Source organism: Homalodisca vitripennis, chromosome 4 (assembly GCF_021130785.1).
Source record: "Homalodisca vitripennis isolate AUS2020 chromosome 4, UT_GWSS_2.1, whole genome shotgun sequence".
In the NCBI taxonomy this organism is placed as follows: Eukaryota; Metazoa; Arthropoda; class Insecta; order Hemiptera; family Cicadellidae; genus Homalodisca; species Homalodisca vitripennis.
In genome coordinates, this window is record NC_060210.1 from 59,227,181 (window position 1) to 59,255,070 (window position 27,890).

At 36.5% G+C, this 27,890-nt stretch overlaps 1 protein-coding gene across 2 annotated transcripts in view; it reads left to right on the forward strand.

Moving 5' to 3' along the window:
* Window positions 1–27,890, forward strand: part of LOC124359346 (caspase-1-like) — a 125,811-nt gene that overhangs the window by 81,869 nt on the left and 16,052 nt on the right. Inside the window, exons 1-3 of one of the 2 annotated variants that reach the window (XM_046812019.1) lie at window positions 18,917–19,106; window positions 22,975–23,664; window positions 25,054–25,331. In XM_046812019.1, the coding sequence (XP_046667975.1) occupies window positions 22,994–23,664; window positions 25,054–25,331 (949 nt within the window). In that variant the 5' untranslated portion in view covers window positions 18,917–19,106; window positions 22,975–22,993. Of the gene's footprint in view, window positions 1–18,916; window positions 19,107–22,974; window positions 23,665–25,053; window positions 25,332–27,890 lie in introns of those variants that run through there. The other variant, XM_046812018.1, reaches the window with a different exon arrangement.

Below are 27,890 nucleotides of genomic sequence, written 5' to 3' on the forward strand. Positions count from 1 at the left end.
AATATATAAATATATACACGAACAAGGCTCAAATGAGACCCAACAGGAATGACCGTAAGGAATAGATGATATTTTCTGTATGTAATGTTGATAAAGCTGGCGGTGAATCATTTAAGATGAACTAAAAAATAAAGGTGGAATTTAGGAATCGTGCGTCGATCAACTAGCTGAAAATATGTCCTTAGGTCAAAACAGCTCAGGGTTCTTCATGTCTGTCTGATAGCTCCATTTGGTGTTCGTTATATGTGATGAAGAAACGTTGGCCGGAGCAATTTTTAAAATGTCCAGGGTCGAACAAAAACTAAGATCTATGTAGGGCATGTCGTTTCCCGTCGGAGCCTCTGACGAGGGTACGGCAATTAAAGCAAACCGGTCCCAATAACAGTGAGCGGATAGGAGAGCTTGGTAGGTTACGTCGGAGACAGACACTATCGAAGATGGGATAGGTTAACCGCAAATTATAACAGCGCCTAAACAGATCCAAACTTTAAAGTAAGGTGTAGTTCCGGTAAGTTCGTGTGTGACAAGACTTGCATAGTCTGTGAGGTCTAGACTAGAACTGTTGCAACCTTTACACTTGGATATATCTCACTACAATAATATGGTTACACTGCAGAGATTTCTGTTGTTCTAGCCAGTAGGAAGAGCTACATACGAGTGATCTTCACCGTTATTGCGGTAATAACCCACTGACTAGAAACTGCATAGAACATACAATTTTAAAATGAATATTGGAAAATAAAATAACATCTTACAAAAATTTCTAAACTACGCTAAAAATTAATTACAATTTATTGTACCATAACAATAGGAGTATTAATTTTAATTTTATTCCGTTTTAAGCCGTCCAAAACCACGTAAGTTTTAACCGCACATCCGCATAAAGCAATGGTAATCAGAACAATTACTTGTATCAACAATCTTATTTACCACTCCGTGTTTCCGTTGATATGTTATCTAAAAAAGGCTTCCTTTTAACATTTTTAGTAGGAATATCCCTAACATTAGTTGTCACTTCTGTTAGAAAGAGAATCTCTACTTTCTTATCGTATTCACACAATTTACAAAGTACGGGACGTTCCCAATGTATGCGTATATTACAAGGACACACTATGTACTGATAGGTTTTTAACCTTATCTCGAGTATAAGGAATGGATATGTACATTTATTTTTTTAGATCTCAATAAAATAATGTCACTGGTCAATATAGAAATTAAAAATTTGTCAAACATGTTTAGTTTATATATCGCAAGTCTCCCAACACGAACAACGTGTAGTCGTATACTTAAAACGCTTACTTTAAATATTAGTGAAGTGTATAAACATTCTATAGTACAATGTGTTTCTAACGTTTTTAATTTTCTCCAAATGTAATCATCATATATTAAGAGTACAAAATTATTTAACTGCAACTAAAGTTTTATCTTTTAGTGGCCTCATACGAGATCTTTGACAATGGAGTTTTATGGCAATAAACAAATCTTACTAAGATGAACTGATTTGTATTAGCTAAAATGTTTGGAAAATGCCTCAAGTGTTTCTTCTTTTTATTCAGAAAATGATATGCTGCACACATAAAAGGTTTATATTCAATTTCTATAAATTAATTTTGCCCGCAAATATTGGCACAGTGTATACCCGCTTAAACAACAAGTCACTTGTCGAACTGCTGTAAGGATTGTCACTTTGATTTGTCAGTTGTGTAGAAATACGGTTTACCTTACCTCACGTAACTAAGCCATAATAACATATTAACTCAGTGTGGACCCGCTTGAGCAACAAGTCACTTGTCGAACTGCTGTAAGGATTGTCACTTTGATTTGTTAGTTGTGTAGAAATACGATTTACCTTACCTCACGTAACTAAGCCATAATTACATGTTAACTCAGTGTGGACCCGCTTGAGCAACAAGTCACTTGTCGAACTGCTGTAAGGATTGTCACTTTGATTTGTTAGTTGTGTAGAAATACGGTTTACCTTACCTCACGTAACTAAGCCATAATATGTTAACTCAGTGTGGACCCGCTTAAGCAACAAGTCACTTGTCGAACTGTTGTAAGGATTGTCACTTTGATTCGTTAGTTGTGTAGAAATACGGTTTACCGCACCTCACGTAACTAAGCCATAATTACATGTTAACTCAGTGTGGACCCGCTTGAGCAACAAGTCACTTGTCGAACTGCTGTAAGGATTGTCACTTTGATTTGTTAGTTGTGTAGAAATACGGTTTACCTTCCCTCACGTAACTAAGCCATAATTACATGTTAACTCAGTGTGGACCCGCTTGAGCAACAAGTCACTTGTCGAACTGCTGTAAGGATTGTCACTTTGATTTGTTAGTTGTGTAGAAATACGGTTTACCTTCCCTCACGTAACTAAGCCATAATTACATGTTAACTCAGTGTGGACCCGCTTGAGCAACAAGTCACTTGTCGAACTGCTGTAAGGATTGTCACTTTGATTTGTTAATTGTGTAGAAATACGGTTTACCTTCCCTCACGTAACTAATCCATAATTACATGTTAACTCAGTGTGGACCCGCTTGAGCAACAAGTCACTTGTCGAACTGCTGTAAGGATTGTCACTTTGATTCGATAGTTGTGTAGAAATACGGTTTACCTTCCCTCACGTAACTAATCCATAATTACATGTTAACTCAGTATGGACCCGCTTTAGCAACAAGTCACTTGTCGAACTGCTGTAAGGATTGTCACTTTGATTTATCAGCTGTCTAGAATATGAGTTACCTTACTTACCTCACGTAACTAAGTCATGTTATCTTGGGATAATTATGTTTTAATTTTTTTGAAATGTAACGTAGGTTGTTTAAGTTTTGTTACTGCTGATGTAAACTGCCGGAGTTTGGCTAAGAGCCGACAAAATGTTGTTTTGGACTACATGAAAGGCAGACATCTCATCCATGTCGTTTTGTACTGTTGTTAACTGATTGGGGTGTTGCTACATTTCCTGAATTAGTTTTAAAAACGACGTTTTTGGCTCGTAAAATATTTGTAGCTTCGATCATCTTCACTCATGTGGACTGTACAAGTCTGCATAAAGTTAGCAAATCAGATGTGTACATTGTAGTTTGAAGACAACTGAGGTCCATTGTGTTGTTTAAGAAGATTAAGAATCTACGGCTTTTATGTAGGCTATTTAGTATGCAATCTTCTATAATGATGTCATTTCAATCAACAAATTAGATCCTCGCCGAACCCACAAAAGGACTTCACTTTCGCCACCAAAAAATGTATGATATTTTAAAATAATACAGTATTACCACACATCTGTCGAGCAGTGTTACTGTCCGTCTAGTCGCTCAGTATTAATACTGACAAAGCCAGTGCAGTTAATAGAATTCCATATCAAATAATTTTAATTTCGTTTGATAAAATTTGTTGCCTGTGGTTTTTTATTGTTTTATAAACACTATGTTCCTCAATACTATAAGGTACAAGGTTGCTTGCTATATTTCAACTGTAATAGCTCATTTTATTGTCGAGATATCTATCTGCGGACAGATAGCCATTACATCCACCAGACAATTTGAGAAATTGTGTCAGCATCTCTTTTGGTACGCTTCAGTGACGCTCAGTCAAATACCATGTTTGGGGACGCATCTTTATAGAAAGATTTTATAAATATCTAGTGTATTTTATAAATATCTAGTTTATAGAAATGAAGTGTCATACAAAACTGAATATTTACAGATGAAACATTGTTCGTGATATCTTGCCATTGTAATACATTAACATTTTTGTTCGTTAAGTAGTGTTTCATATTAGTGTTAAAGAAATAGTAAAAGTTTCTGTGAGCTAGACATGGTAATACAACGCAAGACTGCGCTGAAGTCACATATTTACCAACTTTTAACTTTCACTTTTCACATTTTATCTTTAGTTTTTACTCTACGCTCAGCCAAATCCTATGGAGTGATGTGATGTAAACCATAATCGAACTTAATCTAGCTCTGATAAAAAGTAATCTTCATCCAAATATCTAGTCTGTAGGTGTGTTCATTGTCGAGATATCGTTGGGGGACATTCAGACAGACAGAAATGAACTTTGTCCTGCCTCTCCAGTGATAGGCTTCGTTAAAGCTCAGCTAATAAATATTGACTGAAGTAATCTATGTAGTATGTCTGAGTTATTTCACAGACTCAATTAAACTGCAATTGTTGAAAATTGTATAGCATATTTTGTTTCATTTTCTGACCTAAGTACGAGAGAGATGGGCTGAATGAAAGTAAACTCGTCTTTTTATTGTTTTAACGAATGGAATGAACAGATTCTAAGACAACAGTGTGCCGTGGTGTGTCGGTGTAGGAGTAGAAGAAGAGCCGGGGGAGTGCGTGCACGTGTACGTGAGTGTACTTGAAACTGCAGTGTCTATGTGTAGCAGTGGTGTGTATGTGTAGGAGTAGAAGAGCCAGGGGAGTGCGTGTACGTGTACGTGAGTGTACTTGAAACTGCAGTGTGTTAGTGTAGCGGTGGTGTGTAGGTGTAGGAGTAGAAGAAGAGCCGTGGGAGTGCGTGCACGTGTGCGTGAGTGTACTCGAAACTGCAGTGTGTAAGTGTAGCAGTGGTGTGTATGTGTAGGAGTAGAAGAAGAGCCGGGGGAGTGCGTGCACGTGTACGTGAGTGTACTCGAAACTGCAGTGTGTAAGTGTAGCAGTGGTGTGTATGTGTAGGAGTAGAAGAAGAGCCGGGGGAGTGCGTGTACGTGTACGTGAGTGTACTTGAATCTGCAGTGTGTATGTGTAGCAGTGGTGTGTATGTGTAGGAGTAGAAGAAGAGCTGGGGGAGTGCCTGCACGCGTACGTGAGTGTACTCGAAACTGCAGTGTGTAAGTGTAGCAGTGGTGTGTAGGTGTAGGAGTAGAAGAAGAGCCGGGGGAGTGCGTGCACGTGTACGTGAGTGTACTTGAAACTGCAGTGTGTAAGTGTAGCGGTGGTGTGTAGGTGTAGGAGTAGAAGAAGAGCCGTGGGAGTGCGTGCACGTGTGCGTGAGTGTACTCGAAACTGCAGTGTGTAAGTGTAGCAGTGGTGTGTATGTGTAGGAGTAGAAGAAGAGCCGGGGGAGTGCGTGCACGTGTACGTGAGTGTACTCGAAACTGCAGTGTGTAAGTGTAGCAGTGGTGTGTATGTGTAGGAGTAGAAGAAGAGCCGGGGGAGTGCGTGCACGTGTACGTGAGTGTACTTGAATCTGCAGTGTGTATGTGTAGCAGTGGTGTGTATGTGTAGGAGTAGAAGAAGAGCTGGGGGAGTGCCTGCACGCGTACGTGAGTGTACTCGAAACTGCAGTGTGTAAGTGTAGCAGTGGTGTGTAGGTGTAGGAGTAGAAGAAGAGCCGGGGGAGTGCGTGGACGTGTACGTGAGTGTACTTGAAACTGCAGTGTGTAAGTGTAGCAGTGGTGTGTAGGTGTAGGAGTAGAAGAAGAGCCGTGGGAGTGCGTGCACGTGTGCGTGAGTGTACTTGAAACTGCAGTGTGTAAGTGTAGCAGTGGTGTGTAGGTGTAGGAGTAGAAGAGCCAGGGGAGTGCGTGTACGTGTACTTGTACGTGAGTGTACTTGAAACTGCAGTGTGTTAGTGTAGCGGTGGTGTGTAGGTGTAGGAGTAGAAGAAGAGCCGGGGGAGTGCGTGCACGTGTACGTGAGTGTACTTGAAACTGCAGTGTGTAAGTGTAGCGGTGGTGTGTAGGTGTAGGAGTAGAAGAAGAGCCGGGGGAGTGCGTGCACGTGTGCGTGAGTGTACTTGAAACTGCAGTGTGTAAGTGTAGCAGTGGTGTGTAGGTGTAGGAGTAGAAGAAGAGCCGGGGGAGTGCGTGCACGTGTGCGTGAGTGTACTTGAAACTGCAGTGTATAATTATACTGCGGCCGGGGCGACGAGGTGCTGCGGTCAGAACCTGCTACGACAGGTCGAGCCCGAGACTCGATACCGATACCCACCACCCGGTCGACCGTGGACATAACAGGTCCGTGGTCGTAGCACGTAGTACGCATGAGCGCCTCTGTGACACTCTATCTCATGGTGATCACACTATCCAGGTTACAAGTGTCAAACAATACTCCCACCATTGTTATGTTGTTATGATATGCAGTTTTGATTTATGAAGTCGTCAATGTAAAATGATAATTTTCCCCCCGTACTTTCGCATTTTCAGAAAATATTCCAAAACCTTTTTTACTTATAGACATTTTACCTCGGTTAGATACTAGTTTCTCCATCTTAGATTGTGTGTGTTCTGTAGTCAAATATCGCACCGGGATAGAGCTACCCTTTAGTCATTGTGAATTTATACACTACACAACTATAAGTTTGTTTGTAATCTGTTAAAATTTCGGAAATTATTAAAAAATCATACAGTGTTTTCGGATCGCATATTTATTCAGACACAAGGTGAAGATTTTAAATAGCAAGGTATATATTTTTAGAAAATTGAAGGGAATTTTTCTAAAACTGGTTATGCTACAATGATAGAATTTCAAAATGTTCTGTCTCACAGTGCGTCGTAACTTGGCTAACGCACTTAATGTTAAAATATTTCGGCTAACTGGGGAGTCAAAATTTTGTTTTAAAAAGTATTTAAATACCGAAACCGAAATGTCTCAAGACTAATTGCGTTAGCGATGTTTCAACTCTGTGTGAATCACAAAACAGACTACAGCAATGATCCTGAGAACAACGATTAGACTGGGTGAAACTGCATTTAATTTTTGTACTCAGCGTAAATTTAACACACGCCAACGACGATCTAGTCTAAATGACCTCTGTAAGAATTGTCTGAGATTCCAGAGAATGAGAAGTGATATTTTGCTATCGATTGTGAGTGACCTGTGTAGTCTTCTTTAAGGTCGATGTATCATAAGAATGGGCCATTAATTTATAACCAGTAAAAAGAAAACTAAGAAACAGAGATCAACACATGTTCCGACCCACTCATGTATTGGTTGATTGATAAAAGCAACTTCTAAATCTCATGTAGATCCTTTTCCGATTGACGCCCCCATCCGGTCAACCTGGACATAGTATCTCCATGGTAATTGGTACTGTATGCTGGTATGCAGACTTACAGATGAAACAAGAATATCAAATTAAGCAGTGTATCTAATACCGTACAATTTTTAATCTGAAATATTGTACATTACTTAAAACGCGTAATAGTCCATTCTGTTCTATTATATTGTCGTTAACTGGACATTCAACACACAGCAGCGGTGGCAATGTTGATTACCCTTGGCTGAAGCGATTTAGAAAAATTTGAGATTAAAAACATTTGTTTGACAAATACTTGTTGCTCGCCCTGTTAGGCTAATATTGACGATTGAAAGGTTTTTGATGTAACTATCGACTTTTAATTGTTACTGGATAGCTAATTCAATTATAAATACAATCCGTTTCTACTCAACCCATTATCCTAAATAGCTGTCTTTAGATGACTGACAAGTCGGTTTAAACGACGGTATGAGCTAATATACAACTATCCATTCAGTTCTTACGAAATGTTTACCTAAACAAATTAGTTGATGAAGCAGCTAATTATTATTGACCACCCCCGACCACGCACATCGCAATAGACTGAAATGTCGTGTGTGATCTAACTATCCTCATGTGGGATGTTTATAAGAACTTCGTTAACTTAATATTTTAAAGATAACGAAATGACAAAAAACCTGTGATCACCCTTGTTGAAAATAAACATTGATAGTTATATAACTCATTTGTATGCATTATGGAGTACAGAAATATTTTATTTGTACTATTACTTCGCTCAGTATCTTCTAGAAAGAAGATAATTTCCTGAATCAAGTTGCGCAACCGTTGGCTTGGCTACTTTGATATAATGCTGTCATGGTTATTCATCAAGGTCACTCGCTCGTTTTCCGGTAGTGCTAAATGTCAGCAGAGTTGTGCTCCAGAGAGCCACGATTATTGAAACATCTCCGAGGACAGCACAATGGTGCATGGAAGAAAGCTGGTTCAGTAGCTGGTCGCCGCGCCGGGCCGTGACAACGTGTGTAGGAAGGTGTTACTCTCCCCCACCTCCGCCATCTCGGCTCAAGGTTACTACTGGCTACTACAGACTGACTCCGGAGGTCAACTACATCAGCTGTTACCCGGGGCGGTGCATCTGCACCTCCGTCTCGTGCGCCAAGCTGCCTGCACTCTCTAGCCTGTAGTCTGTAGTCTGTAGTAGTTGCAACTACAGTGTTGGCCTTCACCGTCTCTCCCACAAGGACCACTTCTACAAGTCCATTTATCTCTGCAAATACAAACCATTGCTGTTCTTGTCCTGCCCTTATCTTAGCAGATAACAATTACTCAGTTTGCACTATCGTCGTTAAACTCCATATGGTAAAATGTGTAACCCTAGTACTTTTTGTGACTTGTATAGGCGAAAAAAAGGATTGCACTTGAAGATCGATTTGAAACTGAAGTACTTATTCGTTCTTCATTTCTCATTTATCACTGAATGTATTAGAAAAGACAAAACTGTATGCATCATTATCAATTTTTATCGTGCACCTTACTATATAACTTTTAAATTGACACGTGTTAAAGTTTACAGAGCTTGATGCCAGTTTATTAACCTTTTATCCATTTTTACGACTTTCATACAAAATACCCACCCACGAAATCAGAGGAGTAAAAAAACCTGTAATCTTTGTGGTGAACTCTTATCTTTTCTATAAACAACAGTGTCAACAGAACCAGTGTTAGCTTATCTAATCTGGCCGTAAGTCAACATGGAGTGACATCTCGTCAAGCGAGATTGGTGGTTTGAGTCTGTCTAACTGTGAAACTTCGGTTCCAATCAGTCTACGTTTGACCTGATTCGTGTTGTCTTTATCTCGGCTCTTCTGATAACGCTTTGTGTAGACAATGATGAGAAGCTACTATTGCGTTTCGGACTACTATAGAACACGCGTCTTTGGATCAGCTCAGCTGTTAACACACAAATTAATTGTCACAATTGTTCAATCCGGGCGCTTTCTGTAATATAGATGGAATCGTGAGCAACTGTAATTATTAGTATATTATAACATTAGTTCTTAAGCGTAGAACAATAGGATTTTTTCCTCTCGACAAAAAAATTAGTATTGCCTTCTTGAATGGTATGTATTATTTATAATGACAAGAATATTGCATTTTAACTAAAAACTACTAATATTCTATTGGTGTTTATTGAATGAATATCACTTTCCGCAACAATGATGTGATAAGAGAATGAACAATGGCTCTAGGAAGACAACACAGATCCTGATGTTAGGGTCAACGACAAGACGAGAGGAGACAAATCTCTTCACAGCGCACGTCACGGCACGGCCACGCTTCACTCGCGTGTACGTGTAATTTGGCTCGACTCGGTCCGGGCAATCTATCCGTGAGGTAATCACGCCTACTGCTACTGCTACTGCTACTACTAGCTTCCCATCACCTAAAAACACCACCTTCCAGGAGCACGTCCTCTGCACTCCCAGGCTTTTGACTTGACCCCAGGGTCTCCCTTTACCAACCAGATCACATAGTCTTCGCTTGCTACTGCTACTATTACTTCTGGTTTCCATCATTTTCAGGTCCATCCACTCGCACGTCCGATGCCTGACCTTCAACTCTACCCGAGGATCTCCCTTCACCGTCTAAACCATATTGCTCTCAGCCATTATTTTTGGCTTCAATCAACTCCAAACTATCTTCATATGGTATCCTTAGTAGTTTCCGTAGATTAAAAAAAGTCTACACGTTCCTGGCAGAAACTAATAATAAAAATTATGCACATCAGGAGGAATAATCAAGTATCAAGAAGGACGCACATATCAACAATTCTGAATCCTCCTTCCATTGTACGAGAGATGTTCAATAGCTAAAAAAATAAATTGGTCTACAGAAATATTTAATTTTACAAAACAGGAATTTTCTAACTTTTCAATATAATCACCAATATTTATTTTTCGATATTTAGTAACTTTAGTTTTGGAATAAGGCGTAACTAATGAGTATTATACCATAACTATATGTAACCCTTACCATAAGTCTTGTGGCAACTTTGAATCACTTATGCAGTTTCATAGAATCGCCATAGAACAAGACATCAAGCTCCCTATTATGTACCGGCTTACTGCTCTTCGGATGCATAGTTAACGAACATGTACATAATATAATCATAACAAATCCCAACACAAACCTCCGCTCAGGCTTTGCATGCGATGCCCCAGCGCCCTGAAGAAGGGGTGGGAAATCAAAATCTCCCTTAGGCCAAAATTGTCTTTTGAACTCTGAAATTTGTACACTATTTTATCCTAAAATAGCTATCAAGTCCGATTTAAAGCACTTGCAAAGCTATATAAATGGTCTATATATTACAAATCTTATATTGCCTTGCACAAAACTGTCACAAATACTGGGATTGGCATAGAAACTTAAACTCAATCCTCCTCACAAAGGGAGACTCACGTCATTGACTTGGGCTGGTGTTGTTCGTAGTTCTAGCTTCCACCATTTTCTGCCCCTCTTCAGGTCCATCTTCGTTGACTCCAGAATCTGTTCTTTCATCCAGATCACACTGTATTCTCACATTGCTACTTCTGATTTCCATCACTGACAAATTTCTGCAATATCCAGTGTGTCTAGACTTGAACTTGGATCTCCACCGGTAAACTTGACCGAGAGAAGTTCTCTTCACTGTCCTGGCAGACCGTCCTCAAGCGTTGATAATTCTGGCTTAGCATCACTTTTAACCTCCAGACTACCATGTTTACTGGTTGGTCTTAAGAGCCAGCTGTTGTCAAAGTACCTTGAGTATTTTCCCATTAGACGAAGTTACACCTCATACAGTTGAATACGCATCCAAACTTTTTTGTTCTTCATTGTTTAATGATTCAAATGGTATACAGTTTACAAATAGAACTAAAAAACGTTCATGAGACATCACACATAACGACCGTAAAACTGTATGAGATTTAAAATTATTCATATGAGGATAAAATGAAGTTCATTTTATTACAGCCTTAAGCGATCCATGATCTCCATTTGCCGTTTGCATGATACCGTTCTTCTCATTGTTATTATTCCGAGTGTAGCATGTTGACTGATTGCCCACAAGACAACCCTTCACCATACAGGTGGGACCGCCTTCAGGTAACTGTACATTCTTATCTAGATTTAGCGGACTAGTTTTCTAAACGCTTTTGTAACGCTCATTAGGTGTCGAGGATTCTATACGTAATAAAGTCACGTGATTCTCCGGCGCGGTGCATCATCGCGCGCTAAACATATCTGTCTTAGGCTTTACTAAATCGATTTTAAGTTTGGTCCTATAAGAACAATATCAAGCCTTTACACTTTTTCATCTTTATTATATTTGCCACTGAGACTTTTCTTATTTGAAAGACTCGTATCTTTACCCAAACGCCTTACAAGTAAAAAAATAAATTTGTTCATGATTTACATTTTTACTTATAAAAACTTTCAACGCTTTGTAATAATATCGTAAAAAACATATAGAGTTATATGGAGCCAAATTATAGATGGCTAATACATCGAAAGTTAATTTGTTAACGGAATATATATTTTATAATCGGAATAAATTTCATGGGTTGTTTTGAAGTAGATCACAACGTCTAAAAGTGATTACTCCATAATTTAGGCGTCCTTCACAACATTTTCTTATACTAGTTCATTAACATTAGCGACTCAGTTTTTTGTATACAATCGTATCAGACAGTTATAAATTTGTGTATTGTATCAACATGTTTAAATATATTTGTATAGCTTTGTTTTCACGGTGCAGGTAGTGTGAGCGTACACGTAATCAAGTATTATTTTTATCAAACGTAATGTACGAAAACGCTGTCAGCCATTTTGGGTTTATATTACATTCAAATACGAGAAATTCAGTTTAATTTATCTTACCTTACCTTGTTTACAACTGACTCCATAGTTAAAGCTAATGTAAATATGTTAGGCCAATAACATTACAAATCTGTCACTGTAATTTGTTAATATGTAGATTGACATACTATGTAAAAGTATATGAACAAGTTGTCTTTTCATGTTCTAGTTGGGTGTTTTCCGATCTGCTTAAAAACATTCTCATGTTTTACAGCATAGTGATAGTTGAACTGTGTTTGAACAGCTGTGGTAGTTTTGCCGATATCCTTAACCAACAAAACATGAGTATTCTTATCCTTCATCCCCTCCCACCATTGAGGAGAATTTGGTGCAGATCACTAACACGATATGTTTATATCATATTTTTTATTTACACGTACCAACTACACCTAACGAATTCACAATGTGGGATGTCGATACAAATTTGCGAATAGTCAATGTTTATACGAGACCTGTGAGAGCACCATGCAATTGAAAGCGTTAGCACTGGCAGGCCGGTTCTTATTAGACGCGACCTGCCGGTTCTGGAAGGCATCTCAACAGTGCTTTTCAAAAGACCAGGCATTTTGGAAACACAATTGTACGATCTCCACCATTTTTTTTTTAATTTACGGTCTTAATGGTCCATACAAATACCACCTTTCCTGTAGTTCCTAATTATATCTTATTGGGTCGTTTCACAAAATTGAATTAATCTAATTTGAGAGGTCTAACAATTTTAAAATAATGTACATTTTGAGCTATGCTTACGTTAAATTTTCTCCCTAACTCATCGTGGATCTACATCTACATCTAGGTAAGAGTCACTAAGTACCTTAAAACCTATTTCTTTAGTCCAGTATTCATTTACTAAGTTTAACTTTCACAACTTCAGCCAAGACAAGAATATTAAACCATCTAGAACATATTGTAAATGTTGCGAACTTTAAACCACGGTAATTTTTTAAACGATCCCTTCGAGATCGGATTTGCGGCATTGTACTCTACTAATATCGACCTTTAATTTGATATACTACTCTACCCATACTTTCATTTAAGATTTTCTTCTGACTCCTAAGGGGCCGCCCCCTGACATGACAAAAAATAGTAGTTACTTCAAAACATAGATTTATAGGTGCAGTAATGATGTGCCAAGTTTTATTGCTTTGCCTGTAATCGTTCGGGAATTATCAAGCCCATGCAGGACTTTCTTTACACCCTATATATTGTTAGAACTGTTATACTTTAATCTCTCGATGTTATCAAAGCAGCGAATATGATTAGAAGATCTCGCGCATCTCAGAAGCGACTGAAATCATGTAGTCGTCTTTGACAGTCAGACAGGGTGAAAGATCAGAAACACTTAAATTCTATGGTTAGGTGTGATATCAGTGGTTAATAAAACCAGTTGCTGCACAGATGCGGACGAACTGCGCACTGCAACGCGGCTGTCTTTAGTTGTACAAGGTCATTACATCACCGCTATCAACGCACGTGCCAGCACCCGTCTTGTGGCCATACAGATAAGTCTCTCGTATTAATGAGTTGCTAATGTCGTATCGTAGTTGTGCCGCTGCCGTTACATCCGACTGAACGTGACTTGTTTACGTGCTTATGAGATTACAACATCATTCTGGACATGAAGTGCTGTAATTTCTGTTTCATGCTGATCCAGTAAATACGGCTCTGGGCGTGCTTAATTGAGTTGATATGAGAAAGTTTCATTAAAGCAAAGTTGATTGTCGGTATGCGTAGATGCTGTTATAGTAAACGTGACAAAGTGGCCTGTGGGTGTGAGAAATGGATGGCTGGTTGGTCGGGAGACAATTTACCCAAGACTCTTGAGGTCCGGGTAGAGAACTGTTCTGCGAGTCAGTCCTACCTGATGGGTTCAGCTGTGTCCCTGAACCGTCTGGGCGAGGGTAGAAAATAGTTTAGTTTCTCTGTCAAATGCATTAAAGAATATTTTCAGTTTATCTTAAGTTGAATTGAAGAACATCTCAAAATCGCTTTTTGCCGTAGAAGTAGCATCAGTTCACGTAAATGTATTACATTCGGAAGAGATCATTTCGATTCACACCGATAACTAGTCCAAAAAGAAAAAAAATATTGAAATAAATGATTTAACTATAATCTCTCGAGCTACGACATTAGTAAAACAACCACGATAATGGGCGCTTTGGAAGGTTGTGAAGGTATTGCACTAAAGTAACAAAATCTTGGGTAGGTGTCAACCACAGAATTATTTTAGTTTTGTGTCGTTGATATAAGCTGAAACCTACTTTATTTCCTTACTGAAACAGTATGAAAATTTTCTTTATTTCCGAATTTTGGTGTCATTTTAGAGCATTCAAACTATTTTAGATAATTTAAAACTGATTAGTAATCATATAAATATAAAATAAAATTCTAGCTATTACATTTCATTGTAAAACTAAGTACTTTTTGGAAGATTATTTGTGTTATTATACCCGGTTTTATATGCTAAAATGTTAGTAATAGTGGACTTGTCAGTGTATTTGTATTACAAACCTCATTAAAATTGATAAAATATCATTTCGGGAAATATATGGCCACATGATTCTCCTCTGAAGGAACTAATTAATGAGGAACTGTACAAAATGTCCTTTGGCTACTTTCTTTACATTTCGACGTTCCTGATAAATTGACTCGTCCTTAAGGCAATCTACATAACCTATAGTTTAATAGTACACTCTCTCCGTTTAGAAGTGAAGTTAGCGAATGTTGGTGTGGGGGAGGGGCTGCAATTATTGTCGCGTGCGTTATCCTGACATTGTCACTTTGTCTGCCATTGACCACGAGCGCCGCGCCGGATGTGGACCGGACCGGATATAGTGGTCACTCACTCGTCACTTCGGGTTGTCGTCCTATGTCGTACATTTGTCACTGGAGATTTTCCTTTTTAAATTAGTGATAAAATAGTACAATGCTGTACGCATGGTAAAGGTCTATAACTTCAACTCTTTATCAATATATATTTTTTTCAGATTTCATTAGTTCAAGAGAAGCTATCACTCAGAAACGTTATTTACCTTTTCTTGTGAACCTGGTAGTAAATCAAGAACTCATCCATCCCGTGTTATTTACTAAGAACTGTAGTAAAAATGTCGAGACTGTGACTTTATGCAATTGTTATGACAGTTTGGAAATATTTTTTTCTTATTTTAAAATCTAGACTAATGTGTGAGTGGGGCTTTTGTCGTATACACAGTGAAAATTTAATTTAATTTTCTATATTTTCATAATAAGAATGTTAAAGTAAATTTACAGATATGTGTAGGAGGAGTCCTAGTTATAGTGGAACAATGAGTTATATATTTCTAACTGCCGTAATTACATAAACAAAATATAAATGAGTGGTATTTATTTTTCTTTGCCTCGTGGTTTTGTCAGAAAGGGCTGGGAGATTAGGGTCATCATTTAAAATTATTAGTTGTTTTGTCTTGTTTTTTGAAGAATGGTAAAATATAAAAATATGTCAAAACAGCAAATTAGTCATTTAATAAAAATCTCCAAAACTTGATATGAATGTTGTTAATACAGAAATTAAGAAAGAAGGTGGTAGGTTTCATATTTTATCTCACGTATTTCAATGAGCACACAAGATTGCATCACATTAAGGCCATGGTCATTATTGAGGTGAACTGTATAGTTTTATTTGTAAGTCGACTATCAAATTCGTATGGAGATGAATCATTTAACAAGCTGTTTCGAGCTAGAGGTCAGCTTACTTAACTAACTATTGGGTCAGTGTTTGCTGGTAATCACAGGTAGTTTTGTTGTAATTTGTATATGTATAGTAGTTGTCGTCCCATTGATGAAAGAAACCTTCACTGACTAATCAATACCCCGCCATGTCGAAGTGCACACTTGGAATTTATTAATTTCCTGTCATCATACTTTGTGTTTTTTTGCACTTCATTTGCATTATAAGTATTCCTGGTAGGTATCGCACCAAGTCCTACTTATGGGTAAGTACATGTAGAATGAGTCAAAGTGTTGTGTATTCTTGTTCTAATCTAATCTCCTTCAGTACCTGTGGACAATATTACTTATAGTTAATAACCAATTGTTTTAAAAAACTAACAGACAACATTATTCAAACCAACCATAATTAATTGACAAATAATTTACACACACCTGACATACCCCCTCCCCTCACTTCACTCCCCAGCTAACAGGACAATATCGTGGTAAAATATCACTTCTTGAACAGCATTGCCAATATTATTATTAGAGTATAGTTGAATGACAGGATGGATAGTGCAGTAGTTGTAGTAGTGTCGAGTTTTGAACTCCACAACCATCGCGCTGGTTGGCCAGATGTGTACCCACCTGCTCTCTTTGATGTTTTCCACAATATTGTGTACGTAGAAAGGTGACCCAAGGGTCCTAAATCCCCGGTAAGTATTGTGTGCCCAATGGCCAGGTAGAGTGACTCATTTCTGAAGGCACGACCTGCCGTGAGTCGTCACTCATAGTGAATCGAGGTCGTTGTCTTCTGCTGTGATGTGGAGGCTTACGTCGTCTTGTGACATCCTGGGGAATTTCTCGCACACTAGTCAGCAGTCAGCTATTAGCAGATCGGTTAGTTGTAGGTGATGACATTGAGACACCACACCAATATGTACTTCTGATCCCGAGGCATGTACTTTTCAGGATGATCAGGTATCTCTTCCATTTCTCATGGTGTGTTTTTGCCAAACCTTTGGAAAGTATCTATATTATAAGCAATTATGATATCTGTATTTGCTTGTTTAATTTGTAGTAATATACTCGTATTCTATAAAATTACAAGACTGTTGTACAATACGCTTTATCTGGACATAGTGTATATGTATGTTTTATTTTTTATATTATCACTTCGTTATAGTAGCTTTATGGTTTACCTATGTAATAATTTGTAAATTGCTATACAAAATCCTCAATATCACTCAGCTTAATGTTGTTCATAACCAAGTCTTTAAATTTGTCAGATTATATTAACATCCATATATAATAAGAATTAACTTGTATTACATCATAAATGTTCAGAAAAGTTGTATGAAACTATTCAACTCTTCAGTAATATAATTTGCTTGTTAATTAGTTCGCAATTAGTGAGAGATAATGATAGATAGTATATACAGTGATAGTTTGCCTTACACAACAATAGGTGGAGATAACGCCTTCATTGTTATCACATGAATTTAAAGTAAAAGTAATTTGGTCGATAATTACTCGTGCTTCTCGGTTAGAAGTTTTAATAAATCTGAATATTTCTTATTTTTATATTTAATTTGATAACATTATATAAGTTACGTTGGTGAGGAGGAAAGAAAAGTGAAAACACTGGACGACATGTTAGCATCTGAATACATTACACAACTATTAGGTGAGACTGAATCAGCACGGAAGTACTCTTACTACAGCACTCTTGAAGTCCTGCCCGCCTCTCCTGTTGCGCGCAGGGTCCATTTATCCTGATCGTGCACTGGAATAGCACCGCCGCAGCGCCTCTGTTAGTCATCAAATTGCGCGACCGCGACGTCAACCCGTGATCACGGTGTTTAGTTGGCATGCTTCTTCAGCTATCCGGCGATCCTCTATTACAGCATGGGGCTCTTTAAGGGGGATTTTAAAACAAGCGCCCCTTCACGCGAGAATACACGCAACAAAATATGTCACAAAATTACTTAAATTAAACATATAGAATAATTTCATTTAAGGAAAAGCTCTTCTTATTGGAAAATTTTTTTTTTTAATTATTTTATAAAGGAAAACTCACAATTCTCCAATAATTTTTATATTTTCATACGAGGCCGTCCCGCTGGTTAACCGTAAAATTCGGGTTTTGTTTGTCTCCGTGTCCACAATGTAACGGCCGCAAGGGTTGAGCTACAAACTTGAACTTAGTCTCAATTTGAACAGGAAAACTCCATTTTGATAAATGGAAAGGCACTTTATAATGATAAAAGGTTTCCATTGAAAAGTAAATGGAATTGGCTCTACTGATTTTTATCACATAAGAACAATGTTCATTCCAAAAACTTAATGCTCGTACAGTTATGGGGTGTGTCTGATTTTAAATATACAGTATACTTAATAAACATCCTAACTCTTTTTAGTGTTTTTGATACTTGAATTTATTATTCAGATAATTACTTGTAGAACTTCGTACTTTATTATTTAAGTACACATAAAGCACTTACTAGAAAACAAACCATTTTTAAAGTACTAATAGTTATATTTCAAATGAAAAATCTCCAGTAACGCTATGACCAAAATCAGGACTTAAAGGTGTTCGGATCGCTGTTAGTACGGGGTATCTTGTTTGTTTTCACAATGTTTCTAATAATGCTGCTTTGTCCGTTTATTTCACAATACGGTTGTACACGAAGAGTCCAAATAATTGTAATTAAACAAAAAAAGCATTAACACTTTCTTATATAAATAGATTTATTTTAATTGTAGCTCTAAAGAATGTTTGTAAGTAGTTGTGTTTTTTTAATTTAAAAGACTAAAACTGTAGTGATAATTTACGAACTCAAGTGAAATTGAAATTTTAAAGAACAATCGTGTTTATTTCGTAATTTTGTAATTACAGTAAAATGCGAGAGTTCCGTAATGTATATTTTAAGATTTTGGAAGCAAGGTACAGTGTTAATTCTGGTTTCTAAATAATTGTATTAACTGTGAGAAAGAGGTTGTATATAGTGGTATCCCCGTTCAGTATCAAACGTTTATTGTTGTGAATGTGATTTTAGAACTCCAGAGAACGGGTTAAAGCTGTCTTTGTATTGGTTCCCAAATTTTGTGTTTTCATTTGCTGTAAGCTACGCTTGGAGAAACGATTGAAACGCGAATCTCCAGATCGGATGTGCTATATCTCTCTGAGCCCTGCTCGAATTGTCAGTCAGGTGGTGTGATGTATGGTTGTGGGAGGAGGAGGAGGGGGGTTAGCGAGCTTTGTGCGTCACCAGTGGTGGCCTCTGCGCATGCGCGGCGGAACTGAGAGCGCGAGCCAGGAGCCCGCGTCGGCCCTCGTTCACAGTTTATACAGTGGCACTGGACAAGCAGTTTGTGTGGGGCTCGCCGGCTTGTGAAGTGGCGTGACTGTCGGAGTGTGCCTTATCACGATGTCACAGTGAGGTTTCAGTGTTGTGAATATCGCCTCCTGCTTATTGACTGTTTATGTACTACGGCCCGGGAGGTCGCTACAGTATTTATGATTGTAAGTTTCGCTTTTATTTTCTATATAATTGGGTTTGTAGATTAGTGGAAGTTTACTTTGCTTTTTAATATATTTCTTTTAATCTCCAAGGAATGAGTTTATTTTGAAATTGTTATTGCAGTTAAACATGTACAGTCGTCCACAACTTGTTTGATTTTTTTGTTTCATTGAAGACTTTAACGGTAGGTATATAAGGTTTTTTGGTTTGGCGCCTATTTCCGAACCTGCCCTTTCTGCACTAATTCATGAAAAATGCTAATATTACTAAACATTTATTTTAATGTTGTATGGGAAGTGTTTCAGTTAGGGTAGTTAAATGGGGAGAAGTCCCTTCTCACTTTTAAGGATGGAGTGAATCTGTAAATTTATTTATAAACAAAAATAATTAGTAGACTACGCAAATAAAATTTGTACTATTTTTTTAACAAATAAGTTTCATTTGTTTAAAATTACCAAACACATTTACATGTATTGATCAGTTTTTATGTTGGCCTTTAATTTATTTCTAAATTGCATAGTGCTATTCATTTGGTATTTTCTTTTTTTACTTACTGTAAACTGCATTTTGGTTTTTGGACAAACAAATTTATTTTCACAAATTTGGTAGGAATTAAATGTAATTGTAACATTTTTAGTTAAATCAGTTCTTCAAAACTTAATTAATTTTGATTTTAGCAGTCTCGAATATAAAATATTATTTAGTTACAATCTTGTGTATTATTTCGCCTATGAAAAATGTTCTAAGTGGTTATTGCTGAAAGGTGCTGGCCCCTAGCAACAAAATATATAATCATAGTTTTCCACCAAATGTTCTGCCATTTTCTTATGCTAAGTACATCTATAGGTTACTCTCCGTTCTGCAATTCGTTGATGATTGATATAAGGTACTGGTTCAAATACAACTTGGAGTGAGTGTGAAAGAAAAGAAACAGTTTTTGAGTGTACTAAATAAGTAGTATTTTTGTGTACCCATGTTAAAAAAATAATCATACTTTTCTAAAATTGTAAAAAATACAAAATGTATAATTATAACACCTGGAAGGTGCAAATAATGCATTATTTCGGTCTTTTGTAATGAGCCAATACAGTTTTAATACATTCAACTAGAAAGTGTTCTTTACTCTTTAGAGTTTATTAATGATTATTTTGCGTATTCCAGTAGACCCTTGGTAGGTTGGCGGTTATAGCCGTCCGGACTCTTCAACAGGTTAATACATATTTGTAGTAAGTTAAATGAGTGAGTCAATTAGGATATGGGTATGGAATTTGTAGTCTTCATACTATAGAATATTGTAAACAATATTGAATTAATTACATCAGCATCTAACAACCACTTTTCAATACCTATTTATAATTAGCATCACAGCTAAAATCATTGTCGGGAAGTCATCTTATCTGAATTTATAAGTGATATGTGTCCTTCTAAATCTTCTTGTCACTAAGTTATCCATTGTTCAGCTAAGAAATTATAAGGATATATATTACTACTGACATAATACTCATTCATTGGTGTAATTCTAATCTCAGTTAATACTTAAAATCAAGTGAGCTTAGTTAATAGTTAATTTACTCAGCTTTTTATGTACGTTTTTGCTGTATCATGTATACCAACCTAACTATCCTTCCATACCCTAGCGGCAAATATGTCAACTAAGATAATTTATAGCAGAGAAGATTATACAGTAATAAATTGGGTTTTGTTCTTTTCCTAGTTAAGACGTGTTTTAAAGTCTTTCAGATAATTTAAATAAAGGCGTACTTTTGAAATTAAATGGAATGATGACAAACTCTTATTTGACCAGCACATATTGTAAGGTGTTGGGTTATCAAGTTTACTGTACAGACACACTAGTGTGACATATACTATTATGTAGAATCAGAGCCAATCGGTATAAGAGTAGCATTGAGGATGTTTAACCCTTTTAGTGCCAATGTCCTGTTTACCGGAAATTCTAAAAACTACACTTAAATTCCAACATCTGGTTAACCAGAAGTTACAATCATCACAAATTCAAAATAAACTTATTCTTATTTATATAAACATATTATTATTGTTTTACATGAGTAAGATTATTAATTATTATTGTAGATTAAGATGATTAAAACATGTATAAGATTTTATTACATTAGGATATAAAACTATGGCCTTTAGAACAAGAATCTAGACCGAATTTGGCTGAGTAACAAATGTTACACCGAGTGGTCATGCCAGAGGTTCCCGAGGAGATACAAATTCAGACACGTATTTTGAAAACATTCCCAATGATAGGTAGATAAACTGCTGTATTTGTAGTGCATCCAGCATAAAGGCTTGTGGGAAGAGAAGAAGATCAACATTTATGTGTAGAAAGTGCAAAACGGGTTTGCATCCAAAGTGTTTTACTTTCCATTAGTGCTAAGTTTTTGTTTTTTTTTTTTTAAATAAATGTTACTCCATTTGGATGTTACAACATTTTACAATGTTTAATTCACAGTTTAGTTTTACTTGTATGTTTGTTAATGTTATCTGTATTTTCCCTTAACTTTATGTTTTGTGTAAAATCGTAAACTCTTTTGCCTTCAAAAATCGTACCAATTGTTAGATTTCTTCAAAATGCAACAATTTTTTTATTTGTGAACATTTTAACATTCAATTTTTATAGTGTGTTCATAATTTAGTGGAATTTACAATACATGTATTGAATAGAACCCAGGTATTTTTTTCATCACCATAAGAAGGTCCCAATAAAAAAGTTCAATTGGAGTCAGGCAATTTTTAGTATTTTATTCCAGTACACTGAATTTTTATCTATAATTAGGTGAAAAAACATTACATTTTTACTAAATAACAGAGATAAAGAATATTTACCAACACATAGTAAAAAGAGATAGAAACACTCTTGGACCAGCAGGCAGACACGTTTATAATTGCTTGGCACTGGTAGAGCGCAACTTGAAAATACCTATGACTCTGAAAGGTTTAACATGTTGACTGAATCATATGTGCTAGTATGCCATACACTTTTTTTTCTTAGGGCTAGAAGCTGAAATCCCTCATTGCATTTAGTCCCAAAAAGACATTAATGCTTGCTTCTGGAGTGATAGGATTTTTGGGATGGGTAAAATTAGTGGTAGGGGCTGCCTCCTGTTACATCTCATGAATGATATGGGCTCTATTGCTCATTCATGTTATCTTCAAAGAAGGTGAAGGTAGCTCTGTTCCAGCCTTCTCCAGTTAAAGCAGGTGGGGTACAGTACTGCTCCTTAATTAGGCTAGCAACATTCCTTTCCACCCCAATATTTACATGGGGTTGCCGAGATGAAAGTGACACATTGGTTTCTGTTTCAAGTACCAATTAGGTTCATTTTGAAGGTATACACCAACTTGAAGTGGATTTACAATCTATTGGGTGAAAGTGGGTGTAAAATTAGCATAATGTTGAAGCTCTGGTAAATTTTGAAGCTAGTTAACTAATGAAGATAGTTAACTAATTTCAGATTGTAAAACAACTATAGGCAACTATTAACAGAACTCATGTAACTTGGATCAGTTGAATAATTTAACATAGCAAATAGAGGCATTAGTGCAACAGCTTATGACAGCTCTCTTAAAGTACACTTATTTTTTCAAGTTCTGCTATAAGTTTTGTAATTCAGGACACTTCTAAACATTATTTTTTCATAAATCAATTACTGTAAATAAAAAACAAGATACCTGGAAATCATTCACAAAATATTAAATCAAATATCAAAGCTTTGTTATGTTTTATCATGAACTTCTTCACTATTGTTAGATCGTGAACTTCTGCCCTATTGTTAAGTGTGCTGTTGCATACACACTCTTATTTCCCTAATTAAAAAAAACTACAAAAATACATTTTTGTTTCAGTGAAGTAATTAAAGCTGCGATGATGAACCACACGAGTGCTTCTGACCGAGATAGCTCCATGCGGCCAGACAACACTTACGATCCGAATGATCAGAACGTGAATAGATTGGAAAGCTTTACAATGAGTCAGGAAACTACGGAATACACAGAGTACAATCCAAATATCCTGTTGGAGAACTATAACGATAATGACGCCTACAATGATGACGAGGTGTTCGAAGAGTTCCAGGAGACAACTGTGGTGACCGTCCGGGAGCCTCGGATCCGAAGGATCTCCGATGTTATTGACTCTATCGGCTGTAGTCCTTCTTCCCCTATTAGTAAGAATGGCACGTTTGACTTCACTGAGAAGACAGTCACAGAAACGGAAGAAAGTAGTATCAGTATAGTTCGTCGGGAAGAGTTCAAATATATCAACCTCCAGAACCCACCACCAGGACGAGCGTTGCACAGTGTTACTGACAGCATTCTGTCTCCTCCTACCACTCCCTGCTCAGACGGTGGTTACTGCAGTGGTGCAGGTCTCCAGAGTCCTACCTCCACGCTTGTCTGCAAGCCTAAGTGGTTCCGCTTTAGTTCCTCCAGCTTTGAACTGCCCGCATCTCCTCCGAAGCTAGACATGATGGATGCCCAGGTCATGTGTCAGCCCAAAGACGAACAGCCTGTTCCCATGGAGGCAACCACACCCAGGTAAATATGTCTAAAAGACAAAAACTATCAGAACGTTAAATAAATGGTAGTTTTGGAAGCTCTGGAGAACACATCACACTGTGTGGTGTTCTAACTTTTTGATATAATTTATATATTATAAATACAATAACTGTGCTATAATCAAAAATAGGGGCATTTAACATGGATTTTATGGAGCTAAATCAAGATGTCTGTCAATTGAGCTGGCTCTATAAGTGTATCGTTTTTATACACATATAGAATATATTTTGTTTATTTTAAAAAACTCAGGTTGTAGTTATGTTTAAAAACTAATTAAAGGATATCTAGTGTAGTATAATGATTATAGGGAGGATTATGTGTGGTGTGTACAATAGAGAATTAGAATTATTATACAGTAAGTTAAATTTAATTCTTTTATTGGTGACACATATCCAATTCATTTTTATTGTAATATATTGACATTTTCCAAATAAAATTTTTTGTATTGAAATATTTGGAAAAATTTATTAATTATGGCATAGTACTGTAGGGAGCTCATGTGTAGTTTAGCGAGATGTTCAGGGGAGTGGGGTGGTCACCCTTCTACTGTAGTGTCTGTCTACCGTAATATCACTTCGTTGTCTGCATTTTGTATATATGCCTTATTCAAATTAAGAGTGTCATTTTAGTAAACATTATAGCTAACCTGGTGCATTATTTAATCAGTACATGTAATTTAGGAATTGTGGAAATTTATTGCTAACTATCGGACGTTTAACATGTATAACGCCTATTTAAATATATACTTATTATTTAATTAAATTTCCTAATTTATGGCAACTATTACAAGACGGCTGACACTTATGTGTCTATCAATATTTTTTTAATGTATGTAGTTTAAACTGGAATAAATTGATAACGACAAAAGTAGTAATACAATTAATAATACTAAACAATTTTACAATCATATTAAAATAATTACTACAAACATTAGAATTACTAACTAATAAAAATAGTCTAGTAGGCAAAAATAAAACAAGAACAATGACCGAAACAATATGACTAACAATTCTGTGCAAATATATAATTTTTCTATTTAAAGAAAAGATATAGCCAAATTATTTATTGTAATTACAAATAAAATATATAATGTTATTTTATTCAAAAACTTAAGTAAGTTACTTATAGTGTACATTCACAATATTTTTGAGATGCATGAAAAGTTACTGACAGGGAACTCTGACTGGCAATCCTCTCGTTATTCCACTAATGAGCTCCATACATTATGTATGTTAAGCATAAGCCTTTTTATTTTAACTCTAAAAATTAAAATAAATCTGAACCAACGTGAAGGGCACATTGTCACTGGTTGGTTTGATTGTGTAATATAAATGGTCACATATATGTAGATAACCATTTTGTACACAGTGTCAGCGAGGGAGGGGGAGGAGTGACTCCTTTGGTCTATCCCAAGGCCCCAATGCCAGTGGAAGAAAAACACAGCATGGAGTACAACACAAGTCATCCCAAGATAGGCCACGCAGTGATTCTCAACCACGAAGAATTCGCAATTGAAAATACTCCAACACGCCATGGGAGCAAGCTGGATGCAAACAGGCTCGGCAAAACACTCGCAAGCCTCGGCTTCAGCGTGGATATACACCACGACCTTGACTCTGAGAAGATCAGGTCCAAAATCAAGGATTGTAAGTTTGGCTGGTAGTTAATTTTAGAATAATCTAATGTACAGTAGTTTTCTCTGCCTAATTATCTCCTACTATAAAGCTTCATATTGCTGGATAGCTTAGTTTTATGGATGACACTGTGTTTTGTTTTACCATTCTCTCTTTGAATAAATTACACCTTACTCCCCATAAAGCTGCAGTTATTCCTGATATTTATTTGATTTTAAAATAAGGTTTAGGACAGATTAATAGGTCTATATTATTTTGTCATGCACATCGTCAGTAACAACCATTATTGTAAGAGAACACTTCATATTTGATTTTAAAGATAATAGTCACTCATAGAGTGTACTAGCTGGAATATAAATTGAACAATCAAGTCCCTACTTTATCTTTGATCTATACAAGGAAGGTAGTAATAAAAGAGGCAAGAGGAACACAGTATACTTCTTACAGTCTTGGACACTACTGTCTTGACGGAGACCTATAAAGCAGACACAATAGTAGTCTTTACATCATTTCTAACTTCATGATCCCTCTCATTGTCAATATATCTCTACGCTAACAATTTTGAAGACTGCTATAGATACTCTCCAGAGACTACTAGAGACTACCTGTATAACTTTATGAAAGATAGCTTTATAGTTTGTACTATAATAGTATCAGCAGTCAAGAAGATCAGTTATAAGAGGGTAAACCAAATATAAACAGTAATTTTGCTATTGTTCTTAAAATGCAGGTCCTAACTAGATAATGCCGTGTGGAGTAGATAATTGGTTTATGAGTAGTGGGGGAACCATTCTGATTAGTGTTTAGTTCGGCATTGCCACCAGTACAGCCATGACCGATCACGAACACCTTTGACTGTTGCACAACGGATTATTATAAAGTTTTTAACCGATGAAGGCGTTAAACCGTCCGGATTTTAATTCATTTGCGGGCACAGTTTAGGAACAGTACACTGTCTCAGAATCGTGTGTTTACTTGGGCAAGAGAATTATCTACAATGTCCTTTAATGGTTTCTTAGTTGAATTGATTCAAGAATTAGCAGTGAAATAGAACCGCATGACGGAGATCAAATAACATAATATGTTTATAAAGTGCATATGTCAAACCATGTGGAATGGTTGAATGTAGCTTTCACGATTATATGGGTAGTTTCTATAGAAGTCTTCAAGATAATAAGATTTACATGTATAGTAGCAATAACATTGATGTCCAGTAAGAACGACCTTTAAAGACTAGTGGTCATAACTCTTAAATCTATCTTTGACAATGTTATACAGGTAGTTTCTAATAGTCTTCAGGATATTACGGTTTAAGGTTATAGTGATACTGATATGGATAAGTACAAGAGCAAATCAAATATAAACAGTAATTTATGTTTTTTACCTTGATTTGAGGAGCTTATACACTTATTACTCTTTTAACATTTTTCACTTCCAAACACATAAATGTTGAATTGAGCTCCAGTTCACCTTCCTCTCAGTGCAATGTCCGATATCAGACACTGTTACAGACTTGACTCCTGAAACCCAAGAGTCATGTTCGTCTGATGAGATGCAAAAAAGTCGGTGACGAAAAAGCTCAAAATGCACTTGCTACATCAACCTAGACCACAAAATATAGTGTAATATAAGTGAAGAGGTACACCTGATGAGACAAAGGGAATACCTTCATTCTCGTTCGTACATACAGTCATTAGCCTTCTGTTAGCTGATTACATATATAGTGGTATTAACAAACAAAGCGTACCAAAAATTAACTAAAATATGGAGTTTTTATAAACCTGTGAGTTTTTGTTCTTCAGAGTCCCCACCCGACCGTGAAAACCGTGAAACCGGGAATAAGCCGTGAATTTTGTTCACCGTGAAAAAACCTTAAATAGCCGTGAATTTTTGTTTACATACCGTGAAAATCTCTACAACTTTTGAATAAATAAAATCAACACGGGTCGTCGTCAGACGATCATATGGGGAAAGTTGACCTTCGCTATTGCAAAGTAAAAAGTAGCACGCAATGTAGGGGATAGACCACGAAGTTTGACAGGTGCTGCTATCTGAGCGATTTTACTGATAATATGGTTTATAAACAAATGAGGAAAAGGAAGGGCCGGTGGGGAGATGACGCTTCCGGCTCAAATCACGTGAGGCCTGTCTTTGTCTGTCGCCAGGTTCCGGGCCTTGGCTACGCTACGCGGCTGTAAACAAGGCATTCTCTGATTGAACGCGAGATTAATAACACAATTTAATTACTTGATAGATTGTCGTTTAATGTAAACACTTTTCGTATTGGAGTTTTATTGTATCAGATATAGTCTATTATTGTTTTCATAAAATAAAAAAAGTATACAAATCCTTAATCTAATGTAAGGAATTTAAATTACATTTTAAACTTAATTTCATTCTATTAAATCCTTATTTTATTTAAATATTAATGAGAAAAAATGCTATTCAGTACGATATCTATATCGTTGTGTGTAATGACTGTTAACACAATGTAATAATTATAAAAAATTTAATTTATGGTGGACAATAAATTGAATTAATTTAGGGTCTTGCGTAAATAAATAGTATAAT